The 21974-nt window shown below is 35.2% G+C and overlaps 1 protein-coding gene across 3 annotated transcripts; it reads right to left on the reverse strand.

Annotated features, from left to right (window-relative positions):
• Positions 1–294: 294 nt before the first annotated feature.
• Positions 295–21569, reverse strand: LOC110715368 (DNA repair protein RadA-like). 3 transcript variants are annotated; one of them, XM_021893942.1, is made up of 16 exons: positions 20928–21569; positions 13381–13654; positions 13174–13229; positions 12425–12483; positions 12191–12262; positions 11833–11916; positions 11527–11634; positions 10732–10794; positions 8286–8366; positions 7538–7603; positions 6234–6389; positions 5592–5666; positions 4337–4375; positions 1453–1535; positions 1025–1097; positions 295–744 (listed from the first exon to the last, which is right to left on the reverse strand). In XM_021893942.1, exons 1-16 carry the CDS (start codon positions 21322–21324, stop codon positions 577–579), a joined length of 1854 nt encoding a protein of 617 aa, XP_021749634.1. In that variant the 5' UTR covers positions 21325–21569; the 3' UTR covers positions 295–576. The 3 variants fall into 3 exon arrangements, with proteins under 3 accessions (XP_021749634.1, XP_021749632.1, XP_021749633.1); XM_021893940.1 differs by lacking the exon at positions 20928–21569 and having other exon boundaries at positions 13381–14260; XM_021893941.1 differs by lacking the exons at positions 5592–5666; positions 20928–21569 and having other exon boundaries at positions 13381–14261.
• Between the last annotated feature and the right edge of the window lie 405 nt (positions 21570–21974).

Below are 21974 nucleotides of genomic sequence, written 5' to 3' on the forward strand. Positions count from 1 at the left end.
AAGAATGATAATCAATTAAAAAACTTATTAATACCACCAAAAGTTCCACCACAACTCCACTAGTATCTGAAATTCAAGCAACTCTCCAAAATGTCAGCAAAGTTGTATCATCACAAAAATTCCAAGTTCTACAACACCTTTTTATGTACCACAAAAACTTGAGATTTGATTGTTTTATTGATCCCTGAAATCAACTATAAGTCTCTTTTCATTCAATTATTGAGATAGACAAAGTGTTGACGGAGATAGAGAAGGCAAAGGCATCAACAAAGTCATGATGTTAAACAACTCATAGGGCTCTAATATTTTATATTAGCAGTATCAATCGGCAAAATCGCACGTGTATTTCAATTCAATCACGTGCTTGTTCAGTACATGAACGAACCACTCTAGTGAGCTTCGAGCCTTCGTCCTTAACTAGAGGTAAAATTGTATATACATGAGCACATCTAATAATCTATCTATGTCATATTTACATTATATCAGATTCTTACACAACAATACAACATAATATAAAACAATGTTACATATGCTTTATAAGATGCCAAAAAAGGAGAAAATTTATGGTTTCTCTTCTCAAGGACTGAATACTTTATCAATGACTTCTTTCAGGTTCTTGCATCCCACTACCTGTAACCCTTCAAAGCCGAGAGCTGCTATGGCCTTTTCAGCCGACTTTGGAACAATGCAGGTTTTATATCCAAGTTTAGCCAAAGTATTAATCCTTTTTTCAATTCTCGAAACCTGCAAAGAAGTTTTTGGTCAAAATATAGACCAACATAACATTCTAAGTCAAGAAGGGGGTGTGAATAAACAACAGACAATAAAAAAAAATAAAAATAAAGGCTTATAACAAACAGTGTTCAAATGGTCATAGAGAAATTCAGAAATAGATTGTGAGATTATGTCACTTCCCGAATAGGGCAAGCATTTTTAATAAATTGTTGGAAATTTACTTCACTTGCATATTATTTTGGCAAAGATTTGATTTGTCAAGAGCTCACTATATATGGGGCATACTTACCATTCGAAGTTCACCACCAAGGCCAATTTCTCCAATAAATGCTACATTATTTGGTAGAGGGAACTCCAGAAGACTGAAGAAGGCAAATGTAGATATGTTACTTCGAATATGATAATATAGAAAGAAAAGGATAACTATAGTGTGAACAATATACACATTACAGAACTCACAAGGCATATATCACCAATTAAAAACTAAGACTCCTCACCAAGATGACAAGAAATAAAAAACTCTGGAAAGAATATGAAAAGGCTGGACAACTTAAGTCTCTAAAAGTGAAGTGGAGAACCTAGAGAAATGGTTGGAAAGTGCACAGTATCAGGATATCAGTACACTACTGCGGTTATATTAATCCTAGTAACATAATTTATTTCTAAATGCCAGAAAATTTAGTGAGATAAATGAGCCAGCAAAAAAGGAAAACATGCCTGCTGCAAATTGCCACTGCCACAGCAAGATCTCCTGCAGTTTCAGTGAGAGATACTCCACTAACAACATTAAGAAAAACACTCTACAAAAGAGAAGTTACATTAGCATATAGCATATACAGAGATGAAATTCCAACAGGCTACAATTACAATGAACTTAGATAAAAAAAACAAAAATGAATTATAACAAAACTATATCAACCAGAGTACCAGACTCTAGCTTGGAAATGAGTTCCACAACCAGCACATAGTAAAATCAGCAATACATTAATCATCAGGTACAGTAAGCTATATTAGCATCATGCATGTTCTTTAACATGGAACGATGGATTGTACAAATTTAGAAACAATTAAATTGGACATCATGTGCTCATTGTTCTGTATCCACTGTCACTGATGAGCAAGCATAAAAAAAGTCTTTTAACAGTATGAGGTAATACAGGTTATTTATCTGACTAACACCCTGTTTTTGACTTTTCTCTGATCCTTGTTAGTCTAGTGGTTTTCTAATTATACATTGGGATTGATACTATTTGTTAAAAAATATAAAACTCTTAACAAGTCTCTTTGGTAGTTCATGAGTCTAGTGTACATATAGTATGAACAGGGTGCTTCCTGAAATGCTTTTGACTTGAAGATCAGCTGCTCAACGTACGTATAGGCTTTTAGGCTACATTCCCTAATCGAGGAGAGGAATCCCTTGCAAGAAACCAGAAATCTAAAGACGCATTGTAATATTTTCAAATATACATATTGCTGATAGCCTAAAGATTTTTGGCATTTGGAGATGATAATAAAGGAAAAGAAGGGAAACAGTGCTTTAGGTTGTTCGGTTTAATTTGTATTGAAATAGAGAGTATTTCTTTGTTTGGTTCAAAAATTATAATAAGAGTTTGAAAATAAAAAGAGAAATTCTCTTTAGTGAACTCCAACTTTTTAATTTTCTAAGTGGTAAACGTTTTTAAATTTTATTATTAATAGTAAACCTAAATTATTTATTACTATTGATAAATGTTATTTCCTTAACTATAGTTAGTTTTATATAATTTTTAATTATATTAAAATAAAATAAAAAACCTACCCCTCCCCCAACCCACTGCCAGCCCCCTCCCTCAACCCAGCCCCATCCCGGCGGCCGGAAACCGGCGACCCTCCCCCTAGCGCCGGCGACCCCTACCTCCTCCATCTCCTCCACCTACAACACCTCCACTCTCCATGTCAGAATCGGCCCCCTTCCCCTCCCGCCACCGCAAAACCCCATGACCAACCCCCATCTCGTCGGCAAACGGCCGGCCGTCTCCCCTATCCCCCGAAAACGGCCGGCTAGCCACTCCTAACTCCAAAAACCACCCCTAACCGACCCACTTCATCCCCATAAACCACCCACTCTCCCTTGAAAATAACCTCCCACCACCGCAAAACCCAAACCCGTTTCCCCGACACCACTCTCTCCCTCTCCCTGTCGGAATCGACCCCCTCTCCTGACCCCCACCCCGATTCGACCCTCCTTCCCTTCGCCCCAGAACCCTAATACCGACCCTAACCACCACCATAAACGAAACCTTGAACCCACTTTGGGTGGTTTCGAAATTTTGATTTAGGGCTTGGGGGTGGGGGTGTTGAGGGTGGAGGGAGGAGATGGGGTTTGTCGGGCCCATAGTAAGGGTCGTCGGTGCCGGGGGAGGGAGGGGAGGATCGCCGGCGGCGCAAGGAGGGGTGGCTGACGGGGAGGGGGTAGTTGGGTTTTTTCTTTATTAAAAAAATATTTCTAAAATAAATCTAAAAATAAAAACTAACTATGGTTAAATATCTAGTTAAAATTTATCATTGATGTTATAGTTGACTTAATATAAAAAAATTTAGGTTCACCATTGATAATAAAATTTTAAAACGTTTACCACTTAGAAAATTAAAAAATTGGAGTTTACCAAAGAGAATTTCCCCCATTAGGGAACTAAAATAGATTAAGTTTCAAGATATTTTTTTTCTTCTGAAAATTCCTTTCCTACCGATTCCTACCTAATAAAAGAAAACTTTTCCATTCTTTACCATCCATTCTTCCCTTTAAAAAAAGCGGCTAGACCAATTCAAAGACGCTGCTGACAGTTGTTCAATGTATGGAACAAAATTCTCCATTGAATTGACCAATTGAAGAAAACCCTAATATTAAGTAATCAGTTAATATAGAACTGATACTCTTAAAAAGATGCTGAAGCCAATGAACAGTTATGTAAAACTATTTATCATGGCTCTACAATTCACCACTAGTACCAATGTTTGATACTCAACACTTTGATATGGATATGAACACTGGACATTTCCTGTATACGAATAAAACATGCATAGTTTCCCTAAAATAAGTCTAATACCTGGGCATATACTCATGTCCAACATCACTAATTGATCAGTTTAACATAGATGCAAAATGAATTAGGCACAAGATCTTTTCACAATATGTAATGAATTATGTTTTGGGACAATGCATGTTCTTGAAACATAATGAACCATTGACAGGATCCAGCTGCATTTTTTATAATTATATAACAGGAAATTATATTCTCCTTTCTGATTGGCATCATCTTAACATTATCCTGCAACCCACTATTCATTATCCAACTATATCATATTAAGTATAATTTATAATTGAGAATTTTATGGATGCAGTATGGCTCCTGACTGAGCTATGGTTGGTTGAAGATATATTTAGCCTTACCCCAACAATTATTTTTTTGATATATATATATTTTAAAAGAAAAAGAGACAGTGAACATGAAAAGAAAATAAAAAGAAGAAAGACTAAATATGAGACTAAGACAATCTATGATGAAATTAACACAAGAGCTACAGCATGAAGCACAAGGATAGTAGTGAAGAGAATGATTACATAGTCTTGCATTTTCAGTCCCGCTTGCTTTTTAAGAACCTGTAAACAAATGATGAAAGCATAAATAGTTCATCCATTGCACTCAATAAAATGAAAACATTCAACTACCCATATGTGTGGTGCTATCAACTTTCTACGCCATTATGTGTGAAACACTCAGTCTTCTACATAAATCCTACTTTTATCATGCCTGTCCTAACCAAGTCACAATGAAATTTTTTGATGAAGTTTCCTAATTTATCATCAAATAATAGCTTTTAAAGCAAAGTTAGGCAGATTCTCTAAAACAAACTGATATTATCTTTGGTTAGATTAAGATAGCAGGATTAAAAAAAAAAAAAAAATACACATCTAAGAAACATTCAATTCCTATAATAAGTAATACCAGCATAAATTTGTGATCTGTCGACGAACTAGTAACAGTTGTTATTTATGCATTAAACCCTGTTATTTAGAAGATAAAATATAGTTCTTTCCTAAATTAATGCTTCACTGAAGCATTTTTCAACAACGATACAGTAAACTAAATTGTATTAATCCAACTGTGAAAGTAACGTATGTTAAACACTACCCTAGGGCCTAGGGGTACAGATTCCAATAATTTTCAAGTACAAAGTCTTGAGGTTCACGGTAATAGTCAAAAGCTTTTTAGGGAACTCATCGTGATATTTTCACAGACCATTCTGTAACAGCTATAGCCAAACAAAATCCAGGATATTCAACACTTGATGGAAATATGGACCTGTGGTCCAACGTTTAATTAGTTACCCCTTCTCTTAATTTCACTGTCCAAAAAATTTAAAAAATTGAAGCTTTTCTTGATTCAATACATCACTAACAACTGCCAAAGAATATCAAGCAACAAGCTAACACCATCATGATGATGATTGGATAAAACAAATACTTCCTCCGTTTTAATTTCTAGTTTGCTTGCCTTTTCACGGTCTCTAATGCATAACTTTGATTATTAATTCTTTAACTATGTATATTACTATATTAAGAAAGTTGATATTATCAACTTAAATAGATTTGAGAGCAATCGTCAAAATTTCCAAAGTTTGACACCCAAAAGGCAAATGTTGCAAGTAGCAGGGGATAGTTATTCTAACCATTAATCAACGTACCATAACAAATAACTATATTACTATCAAAGGAAAGATACCCAGGAACTAGACATGCATTGAAGCAGCAAGTGAAGAATAAAATTGCTGTTAACAGATATAAAGTTAAGGAAGATCTCAACCAAAAGACATACTGAAATAATCATATCAGCTCTGTTTGTCGGAACCCCATTAAGATGCTTGCCAATAGAGTCGGCTACACATAATGCCTGTACGTAGAAGTGACATAAGAGTGTTGCAAAACCAAGACAAACATATACCAGGCGACAGAAAATCAATTAGTCGATGTCAGGAGGATAACTCAAGATGCTACTTTGTCTTGATCCAGTTGGTTATCTCTACTTTATAACTAAGTTATAAGTCCGGTGTTTCTAATTAAGAAAATTACATAGAAGCCTTGCAATTAACACTTAGGCTATCCTATTGGTTATATGAAAAGAGACACTTATAAAAAGGAACTGTAAGACCACTGGACGAAACTCTGAAGAAGACAAAAATGGTGATCAGCAAAGTGCATGATTGTGGGGGAAGACATCGGTTTGAATACTATTTTGTGGTACAAACACAAAACACTTTCATCAGATTCACATGGGAACTCTATCTAGTATCTAGCATAGTTCATTACCTAGTTTGACTTAGACTAGTATATTTTCTTGTCTTTTTGAAAGAGGATTAAAGTAGTATTACGGCTTTAGGTGAATGGAAGGCGCGGGGAGGGGGGGGGGGGGGGAGTGGTACAGCTTGTAGGGATAATATTCTTATAGCAAGATTTATACCTGAACTTCAATAAGAAAAGTTCGAGAGCCATCAATGATTACAGCAACAGCAACTCCAGCTAAATGGTCTGATTCTGAATGCTCCTCACTCATGAACATTTCACTAGGATTCAAAACAGCTTGCAGTCCAGATTCTGCCATTTCAAATACTCCCAGCTGCAAAAAATAAAATAAATAGATACATAAAAAATAAAAAGCAACCAACTCTTATAAATAAAAAAAACAAGGAAAATTTTCTTATTCAACTCAATGAAGAGAAACCAGACACATGAAGTTTAGAGGATCTCCAAAATTTTGGTACTTTGGTGCATCAAATGTGACATGAAGACCAATAAGACTAAAAGACTACAACATCTTTTGTAATATTGGGATTCTCTAATATAAATTGCAGCCTAATATATGGGAACCAACATCAGTCAATGCACAATAGTCTACTAAAATCGAGAGTATTTAAAGGCTGTCAGGTATTGAGTGCAAAATATGGGGATGTCCTTCCTTCTGTTGGTGTTTGGTTCACTTTTTATTCTCTTTCTTTGATTATTTAGAATGAAATTGCCCATTCCCTTCATCTATCTCCCAGACTAGAATCCCCTTGAATTCACCAAAGACAAGTTTCGAGTTTGGGATTGGCAGAGAGTGAAAGTGCTGATGGTGTTTGGAAGAAAGGAAGTGGGCGAACGAAGATGGTGATGGTTGAAGAGGACCATAGAATTATTGGACAGAGATGTTTGTGAATAGAGAAAATCAAACAATTCATTCTCTCACATAAATTAATCATGCTCTTTAACCTATTTACTCATATACCTTTCGTGATTCCTTTTCCAGTATCCCATTCCTAAATATGAACCAAACGTAACCTTACAACATACGTGCTTCTTTCATGTCACTTCCAGGACAAAATGGATAAAAAGAGAAAAAACTGTACTGGAGAAAGTGAAGGTTTTGTATTGATTCTTCGAAGGGTTTAAAAACCCATATGATTGGGCGACAACCTTTTCAAAAAAAAAAAAAAAAATATATATATATATATATATATATATATATATATATATATATATATATATATATATTTATAAACTTTAAACCACATTCTCAATTAAGGATCAATCTAGATTTCACAATGGAGCAGCTTAATGCGGATCTAAGCATAAGGTTAAAAGAAAAGGTAACTACCACAAGTAGAAACACCAAGAAGCCCCTGAATAATATTCCAAAAAATTAGGAAATAATCAGATTGCAATCAGATTTGAGAGCATAAGTATCTCAGGTAGGGCATAATCAAGAGTGAGATAATATTATAATACCTCATCAGTAGACCCAAAGCGGTTTTTCACAGAACGAAGTAAGCGGTAAGTTGAATGCTTTTCCCCCTGAAACTCGGGTGATACAACCACATCATTAGATGCAGAAAAATAGGCTACTGTATTATTTGATGGTATATCACAAAACATAAAATACTCTGCTCTAAGAAGTACTGTCAAACTAGTCACATTTAGAGAAGGCAAAAGCACTTGCATAGTTGCTCTCTCTCTGTAAAATCAGCCTTATACAACATTCTTAATACATTGAATAAGCCTTGAATAACAACATGACACAAGTAAAATCAGCCTCCAGTGACAAATCAGTGTGAAACCTATTAAATCCTTAACAAGTTCCTTAGGCTTGCAAATAGAATAACAATGTAACAGGTGGTGCTGTGCAGGGATCCTTATACATGGTGAATAAGCAAGTTCCAGTTGAAACATGTAGCAAGTGGTGCAATAACACAACCGACAGTGTCATTTAAACTCAGTATTTTAAGGCCTTATACGCTCTAAGTAGATACATTAATTGGACTTTTAAAGTCATGAAACAAGATGTAGATAACTGAATATGTGTTTTATCCCTTGTTCTCAGGGATCAGTATGGGAAGAGAAAGAGAAACAAATACCACGATCAACATATAACTGTCTCATTAAACAAACCTGTGGCAGAAGAAGAATGAAAACGGCAACAAAGATGATAGTACCAGTAATTTTCCATCAAAACGTAATTACACAGGGCAAAAGGTACCTCCATATATAGCACAGTATCTACAATGTGCTCCAAAACACGAGGACCTGCAATGTCTCCAATCTTGTTCACATGCCCAATCTGTCGTAAACAGAAATATAAATATCAGGGAAACAAAAGGACCTGAGGTATTTTCACACAACACGAAAAACAGTTTAAGATGAAGATAGGCTCACTCCAAGCTAGCCAACATTAGCAGCAAGGTCAATCCTGGCCAACATTTGTAATCTGATCAGGGATCTAGTGACTCACACCAGACACCAGGCCCTTTGTTTTCCTGTTTCTAGAGTCTAGACTCTAAGCATGTATCTTACATTATTTCCAGCTTGCATTGCAGTAAAGGACAGGGTAAGCACAAGCTACATTGACTGTAGTCCAGAAACAGGTAAGTCCCACCATGCCCTCAGAGTGAGAGGGGGAAAGGAGAATGTCATGATCAAAAGCAAGAAATCATGGGCTATTTAAGTTCAGAACAGTCTAGCTACTGCAATGCTACCTTTATATAAGTATGTATCGAATAGTTCAAACATTTAAATTATTCAAGTTCAATCATACCACTCTAAAGGAAAACAAAATATAAACATAGATATCAAGGTCTAGAAATGAAAACAGGTGACTGCAATTGGTAAGACAAGAGCTAGATTGCCAGCAGGCTAAACCATTATGCACATGACTGGTAGAGGCTATATCATAGATTGGTAAATGCAATTATTCACATGACAATCAAATTCCCTCCTAAAACAAAGGTCAAAGGCTTTACTTCTTCACATTTCAAAATCCAACAAATTCATACCGTGCAGCTTCATACAGACTACAGGTATTTCAATTATCAAACAGGAGACCTTGAACAAGCATTAATGGTATGTATTTTCATGTCTAGCTTCCAGAAAAATTTGTACTTCCTCCGTCTTTTATTAGATGCATCACTTTCTATATATGGAACTATGGAAGTTTCAATTTAGATGCATCAATTTCCCTTTTAGTCAATAAATATTCTCTATCTCTCTCATATCACATGTGTTCTCTTTATTTTTACTCTATCTCTCTCTACTCTAATTATTGCCCAAGAGTTCGCAATTTTAAAATTGATACATCTAATTAAAAACGAAGTTAGTAGTAGAAATGTCAATAAAAGCTAAAGTTGCTAAGTCATCTCAAAAGAAAAGGACTTGAAACATAAAATAAAAACTAGTGGACAAAAGCTTACTTTGTTAAGATACGGAGTTCACTTCATGGATATTAACCAAGTGAGGAATGTGGGCTTTGATGTTTCCACAATTTCTTTTGATAGATTAAAAAGAAAATGTTTTATACTCCCTTTGTCCCATGATAAAATGCTATGATTCTTTTTTGGGTGTCCCACAATGTTATGTCTATTTTTAATATCTCTATATTTATTTTACATAAGTTTACCATAATACACCTTTTTGTGAATCAGCTTGCTTTTTTTTTTTTTTTTTACCTTCCCCATATTATATGCCCCTACAATTTCCCAAAATTTTGTGTCACTATTTACCTTTTCACCTTCCCCATATAACATACCCATATATCCAAAGATTCACTAAATGTCACCATTTACTTTTTCCATAGGATTAGAAAATACCACTATATTTAAGAATGTTACACACTCCTACCATGATTACTGTGAAAATTAGGAAACATGCACTATATAATGGAACGGAAGGAGTATTCCCCCCACCCCCCACCCCCCTCTTTTGGTAACGGTTTGACTAGGTAAGTGGTTAAAAGGAGATTTAAATATTGTGTAAGTGAGGTTTGTTGGGAATTAAAAAGTAAAAGAGAGGATAATGGGGTACTAGTTTATTAAAAATAAGGGATGTGAGATAAGAGAATTAATAATTACAAAGTAAATGTGGTGACCATCTGAGAAAAGAGATACAATAAAATATAAAAGAGGTACAAAAAAGGAAGTGATGCATTTAAAGAAATAGCAGAGGGAGTATTAAATAAGAGAATTTGCACTAATGAAAAGTGAAACAAAAAGGTATAGACAAAACCCAAAGGTCCCCCAAAAGTATAAATGTAAATTCAGCACATAACCAAATCTGAAAGTGGTGAAGTGGCATGCGAATAAGTGCCCCGCAATCCACAAAGACAGGTTCTCCAGACATGGAATCCCAAAAGACCCTATCGTTTCTTTCCAACCAAACTACCCACATCAGGTGTAAAAGCTAACTCTCACAAAACTTTCACCCTTTCACCTACCCACCAGACATTGAAATTTTGTAATAGACTGGCAAAAGATCCCAAACAGTAGGAGGACTACCTGACCCATCCAGAAAGCAACAAGTAACTTCTTTAAAAAGTAATTGCATACTATTATGCATGAATAGACGAATATCAATGCCCTCATATCACAATATGCATTGTGGACATGACAAGTATCACCGTGCCAAAGGATGATGTTATTACGATCCATACTTACCAGTAGAATAGGGATGCCTGTCTTCTTTGAAAATCGAAGCAATGCTGCCGTACATTCCTTCAACTGTCATCAAAACATTAGTATCAGGAGTCTACCTACAGCTACCCAGAGCAGGTCAAACACTGATGTAACCTTAAGAAATAGTCAACACCTTTAGCAACGCTGAATAAAAACAACAGCATCTTTCTTTCTTTTCTTATTCCTTTTTTTTTGGGGGGGGGGGGGGGAGAGGGTGGAATAATATTTAAGCTTTCAGTTCTAGGCAAGGCAGGAGCACAAACCCTAAAGTTCACAGTGCATTTTAGCATTTCAGTATGAGGTATCAGACACATTTAAACAGCTTTATCAGTTACTAGGTTTTCCTTTTATATATATATAGAAACTTCACATTTTGTTTTACTCAATGATACTAGCATTTATGAAAATTATTGTGTCCACATGCAAAAATAGAGAAACAGCATACTGCCGTACACTCCGCTTTCTAGCTTTAAGATGCCGCCAAACTAGGAAGTGGCAAAGACTACTGAAGTTTCGGAAAAGATAGTTTATTTTGAGTAATAGTAATGACAAGGTGGCAATGAAATTAGGAGAATTTTCCATTAGCATCATAGAGTATTACATGCTTCAACCTCATTCAGGGTCAATTATGGGAAAAACCAGAGGCAGTAGGACAAAAAGAGCAAGAACTTAAACAATCTGGCTATTATCAGCACTTTAGGTACTGGGAACTTGGGAAGTTTCTAAAGCACATTTCTAGCTCAAGCACAGAATTATTAAAGTACACCCAATAAATACCTGTGACATTCCTCCTGGACTTCCCGTCACTCCTTGCAAATATATAGTCTGAACAGAGTCGATGACCACAGCCCGTGGGGAAATAAGTGACACCTTTTTCAAAATATCCTATAAAATGAAGTAAGATCAATCTTTTTGGACTTCATAGCTGTAACCCCAAAAGCAAGGTTAGAAAACACCCACTTTAATAAATGAAAATATATAATACGTACAAGGTTTATGACACAAAATAATACTATCAGAGTCATGAAGTAAACTATAGAGATCATTATTTAAGGCTTTAAACTTAGGGAAATATAAATAAACCTCAACATCAGTGCTTGAATACAGAAACAAGTCCTCTGCATTAATGCTCAGCCGATCTGCTCTGTTTCCAATTTGCTCAATACTCTACAAACAAATAAGCAACATATAATGATTGGTGCAAAAAGAAATAGATATCCTTATAGCAAGATTGATTAACAGTAGCTTATAAGTACTGAAATATTTTATTCTTTCTGTCTAGATTAGTTCATTTAGCTTTCATGAATGTTGTCATCATACTGGGAGCAAGAGTTAAGCTTCGATATAGTAAGTCTCCCTCTTCTTTCCATTTTCCATTCTTGAAACATAAGTATTATAAGCACATAATCATACTATTTTCAGACTTTTCACAGATACTAACCTCTTCACCAGAGATGTAGACCACCGGTGCGCTTTCAGAATTATCAGGACTTTCTGCTATTAAGGCAGCAATCTTCATTTAGAATATAGTTTGTCAGGGAAACTTCAAATATTGTAACCTTCAAGAATAAGAAAAGCAAAGGCGCAAAGCTGTGCCCCCCACAAAAAAAAAAGGGGGAAAGCAAAGCCAAAAACTAAAATAAGGATAGCTAATTTCATCTTCAAAATACCTTACCTGCAATAACAGGGTGCTCTTGCCAATGCCAGGATCACCACCAATCAGAACCAGTGAACCTAGAAAGATAAGATTTGTGACTGCACTACACTTTACACATACTAGCAAAAACAAGGATTATCTCACTCCGAATATCCATTAATATTAAATTGAAGCGAGAGAGGATGAAAACATGGAGACAACGATTGACTCTAGATAAACAAAAAACATATATGTACCATATAGTAGTGTTGCTAATGAAAATCATAGTAAGAGATTAATTTGTGAGCAGAAACAAAGTGCAAAATTTACTCCTAATATAAGACCAAGTTTGAAGATACTTCTGATCTTGCATGTATTCAATAATTTCAGCTCTACAAATTTCAGGCTACCATCTTGACTCTAGAGGTTGGAGTTCCACATCCAATCATTCTTAAAAAAAGCAGTAAGAGCGACGCTTGCTCAATTGATGTATGCATTAAGAATAATTCGGATGTTCTTTAGGTAGACAACAATTAATTAGACAGAGTTAACAGCATTAAGGACATTTTTTTACATGTAACATTTCAGCTCATATGTTGAAACCTTTCTAAAAAAATGATACCCTTTTGCTAATCTCAGTTTCCTAATAGGGCATTCCCCTCCTTTCACAAACCACCTCATTCACAAGGCTCATGACTAATCTCCATTATGAAACTAGTGCACAATTAAAACTCATGAACATATAGAACGAACCGCAATAAAAGACCGCAAAACTAGTCTATATATACCTGGCACAACACCACCACCAATCACTCTAGAAAATTCACCTCCGAATGTACCGTACCTACAAACAAAAATCAAATAGCATAGCCAATGCGCAGCAAGTCAGCAGGAAGCACAAACCCCAAAGCAATCAATTCATGATTTGTAAAAATATCTTTCAATAGGTGTTTTGATTCCAGCATTAACATTATATCAAGCAATAAAAAACTTACAATTGAATCCTCCATTCAGAAGGATTAACACCGCGGTTCACATCCCCCAACCTCACCGGACCACCTTGCCTATCATTCTGCTCAGGCAACCAAGACTTCATTGCATTCTCGGAAACCTCGAACCCGTTAACCTTTCCTCCGTCCACACCTTCTTTCACTACAAACGACTTCAAAGTACCAAATTTTTTGCAAGCATTACAAGCCCCCCACCATTTCGCTTCAGTATGCCCACAATCAGAACATACCCAATACTCCTTACTCTTCCCCTTCTTCCCTTTCACCACATAACCACCCGTAATCGGACCATCCGAGTAATTCGAAACCGAATTCACTCGATTTTCAACCGATTCTTCTTCAGAATCACTCGTTTTTTCAGAATCACTCGTTTTAGGGTTAATTGAATCGGGGCCAAACATGGACCAAACCCTAGCGGGTTCAGAATCTGGGGAATTTGATGGGGTTTCTTCGGTTCGACCATTGAAGGAGAGAAGAGGGGATTCAGGGGACAGTCGACGATTAACTGAGTGAACTAACCGAGAATTCAAAGGAGGTTGAAAATGGCGGGAAAATTGAGGGTTTTGGGGGAAACGAATGTGGAAGACTCTGCAGTTAGTTGGAGGAGAGTGAAAATGGAAGCCATTGAAATTGAGATTGTGAAATTGAGAACGAAGTAAGCGGAAGGTAGCCATGTCTGAAGCTTTCATGCAGCAGATGGAAGAGATAGAAAATGGAAGTTCAGAGGTTTGTATTGTTGAAAGGGGGAAACGCGCGAAACTGCAGAGAGGAGTAAAGTCGTTGGTAACTTATGGTACTACTCCAAAAGTGCAAAGAAAATTAATGATTAGGGTAAGCAAAGATAATTAAGGTTTTTTTTTTGGTGTTTAGTTGTTTACAAAGCCAAAAAGCGGGGGTGAGAATCGATCTCAATATCTCTTAAAATTGGGAAGGAAGCTCTAACCACTTGAGTGATCCCTCATTCTCAGCAAAGAAAATTAAGGGCTTGTTCGGCAAAATATAGTTGTGAAAATAGTTGTTAGCTGTGTAGGTAGCTTTTAGCTGTCAACAAACTGTTACTCTGTTAGCTGTGAAGATAGATAATTTTAGCATGAGTGTTCGGTACAGTAGCGATTGACTAGATGTTATCTATAAAAATCAATATTTTATATATAATACTATAGATTATATTTTCAAAAGCTACCTCTAATTGCAAAAGCTAATATGGGCGTGTTTGGCGCTAGCTTTTGAGTAGCTTTTAGGTAGCTTTTAGTGGTTTGACCAAGTCAAACCACTACTCAACAAAAAATGTGAGTGTTTGGCAAAGTAATGGTTCAAGTAGCTTTTAGTGGTGGAGGTAGCTTTTATTAAAAGCTAGGATTATTAGCTTTTGAAATTAGAGGTAGCTTTTGAAAATTTAATGTATAGTTTTAAATAAAAAATATTGATTCTTAAATGTAACAGCTAGTCAACCACTACTTTACCGAACAATCATACCTAAATTATCTTTTTTCACAGTTAACAGCTTGTTGACAGCTAACAACTATCTCCACAACTCACAGCTATCTCCACAGCTACAAATACCTTCACAACTATATTTGCCGAACATGCCCATTTCTAACTTTTTACAAAAGCTACCTTCACCACTTAAAGCTACTCTAACCACTACTTTGCCAAACACTTATATTTTTTGTTACCTAAAAGCTACTCAAACGCAAGCGTCGAACACGCCCTAAGTGATTATACTTTGTAAAGTTTAAATCGTAATTATTAAATATTTATTTTATAAGTAACTAATTATTTTTATTAATCTAATATCTAAATAGAAGAAGTAGTAGCTACAAGTACCATTTATAAATAAACTAGTTTTTGGCCCAGGCGATGTCCGGGTCATTGTTTGTAAATTAAAAATTATAATAAAATGAAGTGCAATATATTAATGGTTTTATTTAAAAAAAAAACACTTGTTTATTTTTGCTAATATTAGTATACATTAAAATTCATTATTCAATGTGTAGCAACCTAAATTTTATGCTCAGTATTAGATTATTTTTCATTTGCTGTAAAAATTCCATCAATTAAAGTAAACATATATGTAGTTTTTTTAAGAACTAAATAAACCTATCTTGTGGTTAAAAAAAAAAAAAAAAACCTTTAAAATTACTATGGATTTTTTAGTTACATATTTTAAATACATATAATCTATATAAATTGTGAATGAGTAATAGAAGAAATGAAATTAACTTTATTAATTTTGTAATCATATTGTTGGTAAAATATACACATATAAGTTGACAATTAAAATTTTAGAATTTATAAACATGAATAACTCATTTAAATGCAACTTTACTATAAAGTATCATAAGATGTGTCACGAATAACTCATTTAAATAACTGATAATAATTATTTAATATTTTTTTATAAGTAACTAAATTATTCTAATTAATTTAATATCTCTAAATAGAAGTACTAGCTACGAGTACCTTTTACTTCCCTCAAAAAAGCTACGAGTACCTTTTACAAATAAATTTGTTCTGATTCAAGAAATTGAAGCTGTAAAAATAAATCCTTCTGAAGCCATATTAACCTTTATCGAATTTATCCTTAAGAAATTAGACAAGGTATAAAGTTAGGGCGAAGAGTTTCTTGTTTTGTAATCGTGCTTGAAATACTATGTCGATGATTTGCTAATTGTTGGCAATGATCGGTCTGAAATTGACGCTCTGAAAAATCTTCTCTCGATGAAGTTCAAAATGAAAGATCTAGGCAAACTCATATATTTCCTTGGGCTGGAATTCTGGAAATTGAGCATTCAGCAGCTGGTATTATTATTTCTCAAAAAAAAAAAAAAAAAAAAACAAAAAAAACTTTGGACATGATATCTGAATTTGGAATGTCAAAGTCAAGACCACTGAGAGTACCAATGGACACTCATGTCAAACTTAAAGAGACCCTGGAAGATCCTCTCTCTGATGTAGAAACTGGTGGGAAAGTTGTTGTATTTAACCATTTCCCGGCCAGATATCAACTTCACTCTTCAGGTTCTTGCTCAGTTTCTGCAAGCTTCCACCACAGCTCACATGCAGGCTGCTAAGAGGGTCCTCATGGCTAGAAATTTGTTGCATTCACCAGGAAAAGGTGTTCTCATGGCCACCAAGTCAGGTGCAGTGTTAGCTGCATACTCTTGGGAGATTCACCAATCACATGGAAAGCGAAGAAGCAACAAGTAGTAGCTCGATCTTCAGCGAAAGCTGAGTATAGGGCAATGGCCATCACCGCATGTGAAGTCACTTAGCTGGCATCTCTGTTAAAAGACTTGGGTCACCTTGGCTCAACTGTGTTGAAGTGTGATAACGAGGTTGCCATTTCCATTGCCTCTAACCCGGTCTTTCACGAAAAGACAAAGTATGTTGAAATTGATCAGCATTTTGTTAGGGATAAGGAGCAATCCGGTGTAATTGCTCCTGCCTACCTATGTATCAAGCTCCGAACAATTGGCTAACATCCTTACTAAGATTTTGCCAATTACTCAGCATGAACATATTCTGTCCGAGATTGGAGTTGCCAGTTCACCACTCTAATCTTGAGGGGGAGTGATGAAGGGAAATAATATGCTACTACCTGTCTACCTATTCTTGTACTGTTTTCCTCTGTTATTTTCTTATGTGTGTTGTGTTGCCAGTCTTGCCACCACCCATTTCATGAGAGTGTTGTTAATCTTATTATTCTCTGAATGGTCTGCTGTCCTTTTTTTTTGGTTATTTCCACTTTTGGGCACCCTAAAATTTATATTTCAGTTATTTTTTAACCAAGTTGAAAATAGACTGAAAATCCTGCACTCTTTGGCACAAAATAGCAAGTTTGGACATTAATTTTTGGCTCGAACTTAGGCCCAACTTTTTTAACGTGCCCCGTGGTCAGGTCTAATAATATTGATAGTTCAACGAGTCAATATTAATGTCGACTTTAAGAGTTTACAAAAGCAACAATTTCAAATCAAATGATGTACACATGCTAGTTTTCTCTAGCTTGGTTTTAAAATAAACCTGATCTCAATAACACCAAAAACAAATTAATGAAAAATATTATGACAATCAATAAACATAATAAGAGACATGAAATAAACTACAGATAACATTGTTTAAACTTAAGGGAAATACAGATAAACCTCAACATCAGTGCTTGAATACAGAAACTAGTCCACTGCATTAAAATTCAGTCGATATGCTCTGTTTCCGATTTGTTCAATACTCTACAAACAAAATTGCAACATATAATTAATTGGTGCGAACTAAAAGTTTTTCAAGATTTAAAAGAAAACAAGATTGAGATTTTTAGATGTTTTATTCTCTTTGTCTAGATTAGTTTATTTGGCTTTCATGAAAGTCATCATCATGCTGGGAGAGAAAGATTATGCTCAGCTAGGATGTCATAAGTCTCCCTCTTCTTTCCATTTTCCATTCATGAACTAGTATTATAGTCGGTTTCAAAAAAAAAAAAAAAAAAAAAAAAAAAAAAAAAAAAAAAAACCTAGTATTATAGTCTATAGTTCTATACACAAAATCAGGTTGTTTTCACAGACACTAACCTCTAACCTCTTCACCAGAGATGAAGACCACCGGTGCACTTTCAGAAATATCAAGACTTTCTGCTATTACGGCTGCAATCTTCATTTAGAACATAACTTGTCAGGAAAAGATAGAATATTGCAACCTTTGAGAAGCAAAGCCAATAAGGAAAAAAAATTAAATAACAAAAAAAAAAGAGAGAAGAAACTTATACAACCACAAAGAAAATGTAGAGTATGATAAACCCCCTTCCCCAAGTCCTCCTTACCCAGTGCTTAATATTTCACTTTGAAGGTGGGGGTGGATGAGATTTGAACCCGACCTTTGTGTCACGTTGGCTTGAAAATCATGTTATAGGATTAATTGGTTGAAGCCTAGAATTAGTTTATATACTCAATTATACATATACTTGCAAAAAGTTTGATTATCTCACTCCATATATCCACCAAAATTAAATGGAAACAAAAGAGGATTAAAACACAGAAGGCTTGTTTGGTAAATGGCTTTTCATTGGCTTTTGGCTTTTTCATTTGGTCAAACATCCAAGATTTGTGTTTGGTAAATGGCTTTTTCAGCCAGCTGAAAATATGGCTTCAAAGCCAAAATGAAAAGCTACTCCAAGTAGCTTTTGGCTTTTGGCTTTTGGCTACCTGCTACTATTAACATCCAACAACCAATTTTACCAAACATGTTTTTAGACTAATAAAAAGTCAAACAACCAACAAAAAAGCCAATACAAACAGCCAGTCAAACCAGCCAATCAAACCAGCCGACACCAGCAACCAATTGCCAAACAAGGCTAGAGACAACTATTGACTTAATTAACAAAAATTTATGTACCATTTAGTAGTGATCATTGTGATAGATTATATTTGTAAGCAGAAACAAAGTGCAACATCTACTCCTGATATAAGACCAAGTTAGATGATATAGCTAAACTTTCATGCATTCAACAAAGGAAAATTTGTAAATTACCACAAAAAAAAAGAGGTCCTGTTTTGATATTGCCACCCATTAAAAAATTTATTTTAAATTACCACCCATTAAATTTGAACAATTTTCAGATTACCACCTTTTTTGGATTTCCGGTGGAAATTCCGTTCGAGGGCCCCACATAACGGCTATAAACGGCTAATTTCACTATTTTGACTCGCTCTCTCCCCGATTTATGTTGTTTAAAAATTGTACAACTTCAAGTCACAAATTTTGGCCCAAATTTCATTCAAAATTCCTCAAATTTCAACTGCTACTGTGAGAAGAAGTTATCTACTGAAGATTGTACACTCAATTTGCATCAAAGGTATGATTCCGCTACTTCATAATTTAGAGTTTTTACGCCAATTTAGGAATTAGGGTTCATGAGTCAATTAAATTGGGGTTTTTTGCAATTAGGCTATCTGTTTGCAATTAATTGTGCGATTTTGTAAGAATTCTGCTAATTGGAGTTGATGTTGTCCAAATTTGTTGAATGATTGTTTACTATGTTGAATAATTGTATCTTATGTGTTGTGTTTTGCGATTGAAAGAATTGAATGATTCATAGTTACATGAAGTTGTAAGCTTGCTCTTTTTCTTTTTTTGTTTTTGGATTTTGTTTTGCAGAAATGGAGTCGCCATTGACATTAGCAATTGACGGGATCTTCAACTATATGCTTCTGGTCCTAGAGAACACTTCGAGATGGCGCAATCAACAGTACATGCAAGTACAACCAAAGCATTCAATTTGTAGAAAAAAAGTAGAGTTAGGGTTTTGATTCAATCCTAAATGGGTAGTTGAGAATTTGACAGAGAATTAAAGGAAGAAAGAGGGAAAAAATTGATGATTTTGGAAGAATTAAGTGAAGGAATTGAGGAGAGATGAAGTTTTTAGTGTTTAATGTAACAGTCAAAATAGGTCGAAGAAAAGAAGAAAAAAAAGGAGGGAAGTTAATAAGGTGGGCCCACAATCGGAAATTCCACCGGAAAACATAAAAAGGTGGTAATATGAAAATTGTTTAAATTTAATGGGTGGTTATTTAAAATAAAAGTTTTAATGGGTGGTAATTTCAAATTAGGACCCCTTTGGTGATTTACTAATTTTCCTTCAACAAATTCAACTCCACACATTGCAGGCTACCATATTGACTCTAAAGGCTAGAGTTCCACATCCAATCATCTCTACAAAAACATCAAGGGCCACATGTGCTCACATTATGTTTTATTAGAAATAAGGCCAAATGTTCCCTACATAAGTTAGATGATGATCAAGTAGACAGCCACAAGTTAACAACTTCAAGGACACAAAAACCTGTTCCAAATGTGGTGTTTCAGCTCATATATTCATAGGTCTTTCAAAAAAAAAACTGATAGCTTTTTCTAAATCTCAGTCTCCTTACTATAGGGTATCACCCTCCTTTCACAAACCGTCTCATTCACCAGCCCATGACTAATCTCGATTATAATAATACAGCAGGATCAAAACTAGTGAACATATCGAATAAAACACAACGACAGATCGTAAAACCAGTCTATATACCTGGCACAACAGCAATCACTATCAAATAACATACACAATGCTCGGCAGGAAAAACAGACCACTCGTCCACTCTACATTCTTATAAACCACAAAGCAATCAATTCATGAATCTTTTAAAATTGCTTTCAATGGGGGTTTTGAGGGTTTGGCAATGCATAGATATATGAATGAATTTCAGCAATATCAGTTAAACAAACATTTAAAAACTTACAATTGAATCCTCCATCACCTTGCCTAGAACTCTGCTCAGGCAACCGAGACTTCATTGCGTTCTCGGAAACCTCGAACCCATTAACCTTTCCTCCATCCACACCTTCTTTCACTACAACCAGCTTGTACGTCTTAATATTCTTGCAAGCATGACAAAACCCCCACCATTTTGCTTCAGTATGCCCACATTCAGAACATACCCAATACTTCTTACCCTCCTCTTTCTTCCCTTTCCCCTTTGAACCACCCGTAATCGGACCATTCGAGTGATTCGGAACCGAATTCAATCGATTTTTAACTGATTCTTCATCAGAATCACTCGTTTTAGGGTTAATTAAGTCCGGACCAAACATGGACAAAACCCTAGGTTTTTGATCGAAAATGGGTTTAGAATCTGGAGAATTTGATGGGGTTTCTTCGCTTCGGCCATTGACGGCGAGAACAGGAGATTCAGGGGATAGTCGACGGTTAAGCGAGTGAATTAAACGAGAATTCAAAGGAGGTTGAAAATGGCGGGAAAATTGAGGGTTTTGAGGAAAACGATTGTGGAAGATTTTGCAGTTAGTTGGAGGAGAGAGAAAATGGAAGCCATTGAGTTTGAGATTGTGAAATTGAGAACGAAGTAAGCGGAAAGTAGCCATGTCTGAAACTTTCATGCAGAAGAAAGAGAGAGAAAATGGAGGTTTAGAGGTGACTATAGGTTTGTGTAGTTGTAGACGTTGAAAGGGGAAACGCGCGAAACTGCAGACAGGAGTTAGGTCGTTAGTAACTCTTTTTTTGTTTTTTTGTTTTTTTGTTTTTTTTGTCCATTTGGTTCACTTTTTGGACCAATCATCACTACATCAATAGTTATTTACTCCCTCCGTCCCCTTTTGATAATCTATTATGGACATTTTTCACGGAAATTAATAAACATAAATAAAAATAGTTAAAGTACATCGAAACAGTAAATTGACATTGGATATGCAAAAAAATAGAGAAGGAAAGTAATAAAAGTACATTTTTTTTTTTGAAATTGCTACCCACCTATTGTGGATGGGTAAGTAATAAAAGTACATGGGGAAACAAAATTTACATGGAAAAGTTAAATTTGCACAAATATTGTTGCAAATTGGAGGGAATATTGGTAAAAATTTAATATTAATGGTTGTTGGAATAAACAAATGGGATGAACATTTTGGGACTAAAATTTGTCCATAAGGGACTACCAAAAGGGGATGGAGGGAGCAGTTGTTAGTAATTTATGCAACTATACTTTGTAAAATTTAGATGTTAACTACTTTGTATGTAATTTCTTTTATTAGTG

Source organism: Chenopodium quinoa, unplaced genomic scaffold (genome assembly GCF_001683475.1).
Source record: "Chenopodium quinoa cultivar QQ74 unplaced genomic scaffold, ASM168347v1, whole genome shotgun sequence".
Taxonomy (NCBI): Eukaryota; Viridiplantae; Streptophyta; class Magnoliopsida; order Caryophyllales; family Amaranthaceae; genus Chenopodium; species Chenopodium quinoa.